Below are 8,528 nucleotides of genomic sequence, written 5' to 3'. Positions count from 1 at the left end.
TGGGTGGGGACTTCCCATGGTTCCTCCTCTCCAGACACAGCTGAACGCTACAACAGTAACACGGGGCGTGCATGGCACTTTACCAAGCCCTTTCCTCGTATGTCTTTGTAGCAGCATCTCTCACAAGAACCCTAAGGTCAAATGTTATCATCCCCGTTTTACAGAGGAAGATATTGAGTCTTGGAGTAGTTAAGTCATTTGCCCCAGGGTTCACAGCTTCTGAGTGGCATCAGAGGAACTCAAACCCAGCAGGAAAGACAGTTATTTCACTCCCATCTGGAAAAATGTATCCAGCTGCCTGCTGGTCTGGGCCCAGCTCCAGCCAGAGGCAGGACAGCTACACTCCCACCCGTGGGGAACTTTCTGTCAGTCTGGGAAAGCAGAGCCCTCCCAGTGTGCAGGGCCATCTCCTCCTGTGGGACTCTGACCCAGCTTCCCTCCTGCTTTCCCAGGCCCTGAAAAACCTCCAGGCATCTCCCATGGATCTGTGACCGAGGTGGGCAGCTCTCCCAGCAGCCCTGGACAGCAGTGAGTAACCTCAGCATGGAAAGGGGTCTGACTCTGCCCTCATCTCTCCCTTTCTCTGTCTCCATCCTACCTCTCCCTTAACTCGTTTCTTCTGCAAAATTACACGAATCCAGAAGGATATCCTCCCTTGGGAATCCTGCAGCACTTCACTCTCCATGGGTGAGAGCAACAGTTGCCGTTCTTTGTCTATATGTTTATTTTTAATAACAAAAGTTGTATCTGCTTGTTTAAAAAGTCAATGCAGAAGCACACTACGTAGAAAGTGCAAGTTTTCAGTTATGAGAAATGCCCTGCCCCTCCATGCTCATCCCAATACTCCAGAACCAGAATTAATCCCCTTTTTACAGAGGGATAAACTGAGTCACAGAGAGATGAAGCGTTTGGTCCAAGATCATAGGCTAGGAAGTGGCGGAGCCAGGGAGGGTTCTGCCAAATCACCCATCAAGCTATTTAGCTAAACTACCTACAACTTTTCCCCTAAAAGGAATTTTAAGTGAAAAGCAGGAATTCTGTTTTAAATATATTTCCCCCTCTGGATAGAAAGAAAAGGGGGCGTGGGGAGAGAAAGAGAGAAAAGGGAAAAAACACTGCCCCATAGTATTGTGCAACTGGCCTTTAGCTCTGTAAAGGCTGGATCATGGCTCATGTCTTAAAGTCACATTCCCGGAAGGGCGCCCAACTGAGACGGCCGTGGCCTTGGGAGGCCTCCACAGGTGGGGTGGTCAAGTCCCGGGGCTGCTCCCTGGCAGCACCAGACAGGAGTTGGGGTGTGGGATGGGTGAGCGGGTCGCGGTCCCTGACGGCTGCACTCTCCCTCCGCAGGCCCCCGGCCGGCGGCATGTGGCTGCGGCGCATCTCCAGCACCGCGGTGACCGCGCTCCTGCTGGCGCAGACTGGCCTCCTGCTCTTCCTAGTCTCCCGGCCCAGGCCGCCGTCCCCGGTGGGTGGCGAGGAGAGGGTGCACGTGCTGGTGCTGTCCTCGTGGCGCTCGGGCTCGTCCTTCGTGGGCCAGCTCTTCAGCCAGCACCCCAATGTCTTCTATCTGATGGAGCCTGCGTGGCACGTGTGGGCCGCTTTGTCGCAGGGCAGCGCGGTGGCGCTACACATGGCGGTGCGCGATCTGGTGCGCTCTGTCTTCCTGTGCGACATGGATGTGTTCGACGCCTACCTGCCGTGGCGGCGCAACCTGTCGGACCTCTTCCAGTGGGCGGAGAGCCGCGCGCTGTGCTCGCCGCCCGCCTGCAGCGCCTTCCCGCGCGGCGCCATCAGCAGCGAGGCAGTGTGCAAGCCGCTGTGCGCGCGACGGCCCTTCGGCCTGGCCCAGGAGGCCTGCCGTACCTACAGCCACGTGGTGCTCAAGGAGGTGCGCTTCTTCAACCTGCAGGTGCTCTACCCGCTGCTTAGCGACCCGGCGCTCAACCTGCGCATCGTGCACCTGGTGCGCGACCCGCGGGCTGTGCTGCGCTCGCGCGAGCAGACGGCCAAGGCACTGGCCCGTGACAACGGCATCGTGTTGGGCACCAACGGCAAGTGGGTGGAGGCCGACCCGGACCTGCGTGTGGTGCGCGAGGTGTGCCGCAGCCACGTGCGCATCGCCGAGGCCGCCATGCGCAAGCCACCGCCCTCCCTGCGCGGCCGCTACCGCCTGGTGCGCTTCGAGGACCTGGCACGGGCGCCTCTGCCCGAGATCCGCGCGCTCTACGCCTTCGCAGGCCTGAGCCTCACGCCGCAGCTCGAGGCCTGGATCCACAACATCACCCACGGGGTCGGGCCAGGCGCCCGCCGTGAGGCCTTCAAGACTACGTCCAGGGATGCGCTCAACGTCTCGCAGGCCTGGCGCCACACGCTGCCCTTTGCCAAGATCCGCCGCGTGCAGGAGCTGTGTGCGGGTGCACTGCAGCTGCTGGGCTACCGGCCAGTGTTCTCTGAGGACGAGCAGCGCGACCTCGCCCTGGACCTCATGCTGCCGCGCGGCCCGAGCAGCTTTAGCTGGGCATCGTCCACTGCCGAGCACTCCGGGCCGTAGCAGAGGCCCCCAGCTGTGGCTGGCGGTTGCCAGGAGACTCACGCGTGGTGGGGAAGGAGCTGGGGCGCACGAGGCCGGGAGTTTGGGAGGTCCCCCACGTAGGAGGAAAGGACCGAGTCCGCAGACTATGTTTCTTTCTCCCCACTTCTTGTTTTTCCTTTGAATCCTCTTTAGGAGCTAGATTCCCGCCACACACACTCTTCATGGAAAGCAGACTCGTGCCCCCACTTCCTCTGGGCGCAGGGAATAAGTTCAGATGACTTGGCTCCTACTCCAGCACTATCTTTCCCCTTAAGTCTCTGTTGGGATGCCTCATCCTGCAGCTGAGAAGGCTGTCCCGGCCCTGCCTGGGAGTGGAGGGACACTGTGGTGAGCTGGTCCCTGAAGTCGGTACATCTCCCCCTACGCACACCCCGTGCCTCTGGCACCACACACCACCAAAGCCAGTGCTTTTATATTCACCTGTATCTTCAGTAAGAAATCAGCCAAGGTGCCTCTATCTTGTGGTCTCCCCTTAGTCTCTCTCTACCCCAATCTCCTGGGAGCCCCCATGCCCCCATCACAGAAATAAACATACCCACAGAAATAAACATAATTCACCTGTATGATACAGATTAGAGTTTACAGCCTGTAAAGTTTGACAAGCAAAACGCAAAAGCAAAGGGACTTGTCCAAGGCCACACGATGAGAAGGAGGACGAAGGGAGGAGGGGGGATTTGCTTCGGGCCCGCAGTGGGGAGGAGAGGGTGAGTCAGGCTTGCAGAGGCCTGTCTCCTGGACGAAGAAGGGTCAGGTGTTCCCATCTTATTTGCTCAAGGGATCAGCCAGCAGCCATGGCTAGGGCCGCAGCTGCGAGGTGAGATGTGGGAAGTGGTGAGCTCTGGGTCCAGGGTGCAGAATCTAGGGAGCCTCCTAGATAAGCCTGGAGGGAGGCAGTGAGGGGGAAAAGTGGAGAGAGAGAAGGCTGGGCAGGCCAGGGCAGCAAGCCAGGCAGAGTGTGTGGCAGAGCAAAAGGTTGGCAGCAAGATCAGTGCCTGGAGGGCAAGTCACGGGGTGAATGTAACTAGATAAAGCTTGCCAGGAGCTTGGAAGAAAAAAGGCTCTGGAGTGGTTGTCTTCCTGTGGTCCTTATGTGCCAGGCCCTGGAGAAGAGCAAAGTATGATTCCTAGCTGCGAGCCACAACACCTGGCTCTAGTGGCAAAGCGTCTTATTAAATGGATGCTGGATTTAAAAAAAGGAGGGGTGGGTAGGGGGATGCCGGATGTGTAGAGGGCTAGTCCTGAGCTCAGGAAATGAAAGCCAGCCATGCTTAAAAAATGTTTAAAAGAAAGGTGGAAGAAAGGTCACAGCACCTCTAGGAAGGACAGGGAAGCAGATTTGAGTCCACACAAATAGAATACCCCAAATCACACTGGGATACAGAGTTGGTCTGGGGACTGACAGTTGCCACCAGAACTCCTGTGCCCATTACCTCTGGAAGTGAGGGAGCTGCCCTCATCATTGCCATCAGTCACTGGAAGGGATCCTGGAGGTCTGGCTTCTGATTCTCAGCCTGGATGTGGCCTTGGATTGGTGAGACCTGGATCGTAGACCCACATCCTCGCTGCAAAGCAGCAGGTCGAGGGCAATCTGGCACTTTTCATTTCTTTTCTTGCAGGGAGCAGAGGTATACTGACCTTGAAGCTGAAGCTTCAGGATGCCTCAGTTGGGGATCCGTCAAGCTGTAGAAACTTCAGGCCCCATAAAGCCCCCATCTGCCCCTGCTCACAGTAGCATGGAGAAGGTATTTAAAACCCAGAATTTATTAATGGAGACTTTGGCTTAGAAAAACTAAGGTCACATAGCTTAATATATGGGCTGGAACTCAAACTCATATCTTTGACTTCAATACTTATGGTTCTAACAAGGAAACTGAACTGGGGATGCAGCGGAGGACTCCATCACAGGCTTGGAAAGCCAGATCATTACCCAGAGACGTGTGTCTCTGGGTCAGGGAGTGGTCCTGGCATTTTGTTTGTTTCCAGTTTTATTGAGAAAGAATTAACATACATCACTGTATAAGTTTAAGGTGTACAACGTGATGGTTTGATTTACATGTATTGTGAAATGATTACAACACTAGGTTTAGTTAACATCAGTCATCTCATTTAGATACAATAAAAAGAAAAGAAAAACAGAATTAAAAAATTTTTAGGGCTTCCCTGGTGGCACAGTGGTTGAGAGTCCGCCTGCCGATGCAGGGGACGCGGGTTCGTGCCCTGGTCCGGGAGGATCCCACGTGCTGCGGAGCGGCTGGGCCTGTAAGCCATGGCCACTGAGCCTACGCATCCGGAGCCTGTGCTCCGCAAACGGGAGAGGCCACAACAGTGAGAGGCCCGCATCTGGCAAAAAAAAAAAAAATTTAAGTTTATGACTGTTATAAGAGATGAAGATTTAATACCTCCATCTCACCTCACCTTCTCTCCAAACTTTTATTATACTTTTAATTATATAATTGACCTACAGTACTGCATTAGTTCCAGGTGCACAATATAGTTACTTGATGTTTCTATATGTTACAAAATGATCACCACCATCCTGGCATTTGTCTGCAGACATCTCAAGGACCAGAATGATGAATGGTGGGCAGTTGGCTGGGACAGTGGGGCCACTGGGGATAAAAGCAGCCTGCTGGCCCTGCCTGGAAGGAACGCATTGTTAAGTGGAGGAGTCGGCTAGGAAGTCTCCAGCAATGTGGTATGTTCAGGCAGAGAAGGTTGAGCAAGAGGTTCATGGAGCCAGAGGTTAAGAACAGGGAGACACTGATCCCTAGTGGGGTTCAGGAAGGCATTTGGGGTGGGGCTTAGAGGCCAGCCTGATAGTAGCATCCCACAAGTTTCATTTGCCCCTGCTTGGGTCACCGATGACACAATTAACGGCCTTTGTTATGTGACTCATCCGTTCTCACCTGTCTCCCAAGGTTCCATAATAGCGATGACTGGCTCTTGGATGTGGCTCCCTGCATATGGGGCCCTCTGGGCAAGCCTCTGCATGAGCTACAGGGCGCAGCAGGTTCCGAGCAAGCCTCTAGGTGAATCCACATCAGGTTTCAGGACAAAGATAGGCAGTGCCAGTCCAGTGTTTCAATGAGTCAGTCCAGGGCTAAGCCCTGGGGACATAGTCACAGCCCTTGCTCTTGTGGGGAGTGCAGATGTTAAATAAATAGTCCTACAGATAGATATGCATAAGTGTCGCTTGTGCTCTAAGAATAAATAAGAATGGGTAGAGGGTGACCTACTTTAGTATGGAGAGTCAGGAAAACATTTTCGAAAAGGAAACGTTTGGTTTGAATAGATAGGGACTTCCCTGGTGGTCCAGTGGGTAAGACTCCGTGCTCCCAATGCAGGGTGTCCGGGTTCAATCCCTGGTGGGGTAACTAGATCCCACGTGCATGCCGTAACTAAGAAGTCCGCATGCCACAATTAAAGATCCTGTGTGCCACAACTAAGACCCGGCACAGCCTAAATAAATAAATAAATATTTTAAAAAATAGGTAGGAGTTAATTGAGCATAGGATGAAGAGGCAGAGAGAGACTGAGGGATTGGTCTCTTTGGAATCAAGGTTCCTTGGCAAAATAAAAGAATCAGTCCTGGGAATCCAAGCTCATGGGATGGGAGAGGCCCCAGGACGTGACTGAGTTTGTGTGTCTATGGTAAAGAGGACTAGAAGTAGAACTGATGGATCAAAGAGCATCCACATTTTAAATATGGAATTGCCAAATGGAGTACTGACTTACGTTCTCTGGAATGGTGTCAGGAAGGCCCTTGTCACCCTTTTCTATTGACCCCCTCCCCATCATCTGTACAGGGTAAATCATTTTCATTTTTACCTACCTGATGGAATATTATGCAGCAGTAAAATGAAATGAACTATCAAACCATGAAAAGACATTCAGGAGGGAACCTGAGTGAAAGAAGCCAATCTGAAGAAGCTACATTTAGTATGATTCCAACTATATGACATTGTGGAAAAGGCAAAACTATTCAGACAGTAAAAAGATTAGTGGTTGTGAGAAATGGAATATTTCCTGCCATATCAGTAAACAAAGGATGTCACAGCCACCAGCGATTGCAACAGAGCTGGTGAGCCCTGAGGGAACTCAGGAAGGAAAGAATACCTGCCATCTAGCAGCCATCAGACTGCAGCCACTCCCCATGGTGCACCGTGAGGAAACCCAGGATGTGAAAATACAGGATACTGGCCCCAGATAGCTGAGGTGCATATCAAAGGAATGATTTCAGTGAGCCCAGGCTCTTGCATCTTCCCATACATAGAAAAGCTCTAAATTCCTTAACTTGACATATCTGGTTTCCCAATTAACAGTAATCTTTTGATGCTCCCGACTACCTGCCCCTTGTTGCAAAACTCCTATGTATTCTAGCTCCACTCACCTCCTCGGAGCAGTTTCTCAGAGCTATCTGAAATGCTGTCTCCTGGGTTGCAGTCCTCATTTTGCCCCAAATAAAACTTAACTTGCAGCTCTCACGTTGTGCTTTTTTTTTTTTTTTTTTTGAGGTACGCGGGCCCCTCACTGTTGTGGCCTCTCTCGTTGCGGAGCACAGGCTCCGGACGCGCAGGCCCAGCGGCCATGGCTCACGGGCCCAGCCACTCCGTGGCACATGGGAGCCTCCTGGACCGAGGCACGAACCCGCGTCCCCTGCATCGGCAGGCGGACTCTCAACCACTGAGCCACCAGGGAAGCCCTGTGCATTTTTTTTAAGTCAACAGTTGCCAGGGGTTGTGGGTGGAGGGGAGGGATAAATAGATGGAGCATAGAGGATTTTTAGGGCAGTGAAAATGCGCTGTATGGTGCTCTAATGATGGGTATATGCCGTGGATGACATGTACATAGAATGATGGATATACATTTGTCCAAACCCATGGAATGTGCAACACCAAAACTGAACTCTAAGGTAAACTATGGACTTTGGCCGATTATGATGTGTCATTGTAGGTTCATCCTTGGTAACAAATGTACCATTCTGGCGGGAGATGTTAATGGAGGACGCTGTGAACTGTGTGAGTGCAGAAGGTATATGAGAAATCTCTGTAGTTCCCTCTCGATTTTGTTGTAAACCCAAAGCTTCTCTAAAAAATAAAGTCTTTAAAAAACAAAACAAAACTAGAGCAAAAGCCTTAGTAGCCTCAGGAGGGTATAGGAATGCTGCTGAAATGGGAGGAGTTGGCCAAGAGCACAGAGCCCACCACAGCCCGGACTTTGAATTTTCCCAGGGTGGCAAGGCCTTAGAGCCAGCTGAGTATTTTCTCTCTTGGGGTTAAATCTGGAGAACCTGGTTGGCCATGCAAATCTGGTGCTGTCCTGATCCCAGTCTTCAGATCCTCCACATCTCCATTCATTCATTCAACACACATTATGGATTGAGCCCCAGCCAGTTTTTTTTTTTTTTTTTACTTTTTTTTTTTTTTGCGGTACGCGGGTCTCTCACTGTTGTGACCTCTCCTGTTGCAGAGCACAGGCTCCGGACGCGCAGGCCTAGCGGCCATGGCTCATGGGCCCAGCCGCTCCACGGCACGTGGGATCCTCCCGGACCGGGGCACGAACCTGTGTCCCCTGCATCGGCAGGCAGACTCTCAACCACTGCGCCACCAGGAAAGCCCCAACCAGTTTTAAAGGGAAGGATCATGGGGATTAGGAATGTCTGCGTGCAGGGGTGTGAGTTGCAATTTTTAATGGCGTGATCAGTGTAGGTCTCATTGTGAAAGTGACATTTGAGCAAAGTCTTGAAGGAGGTAAAGCAGTTAATTTAGGGATAACTATGGGTAAATTGTACTGTAGAAAGAAATAGGTAATACAAAAATCCTAAGGAGGGAACACATCTGGAATATTGGAAGAACAGCAAGGGGCTACTGAGTCTGGTGTGGTAGGCCAGAGGAAGAATTCTAGGAGATGGGGAGAGAGGGGGTCAGATTAT

The 8,528-nt window shown here is 52.1% G+C and overlaps 1 protein-coding gene across 1 annotated transcript; it reads left to right on the top strand.

Moving 5' to 3' along the window:
* Positions 1–460: 460 nt before the first annotated feature.
* CHST6 (carbohydrate sulfotransferase 6) lies at positions 461–2,554 on the top strand (the record flags this gene model as incomplete). Its single annotated transcript, XM_082677067.1, has 2 exons — positions 461–528; positions 1,351–2,554. The coding sequence occupies exon 2, from the start codon at positions 1,367–1,369 to the stop codon at positions 2,552–2,554; it is 1,188 nt and encodes a 395-aa protein (XP_082533193.1). The 5' UTR covers positions 461–528; positions 1,351–1,366.
* Positions 2,555–8,528: the final 5,974 nt, after the last annotated feature.

The sequence above is a fragment of the Grampus griseus genome (genome assembly GCF_964374135.1).
Source record: "Grampus griseus genome assembly, chromosome: 19".
Classification (NCBI taxonomy): Eukaryota; Metazoa; Chordata; class Mammalia; order Artiodactyla; family Delphinidae; genus Grampus; species Grampus griseus.
Note: the sequence above shows the minus strand (reverse complement) of the source record. Positions and strands in the feature narration are given on the sequence as shown.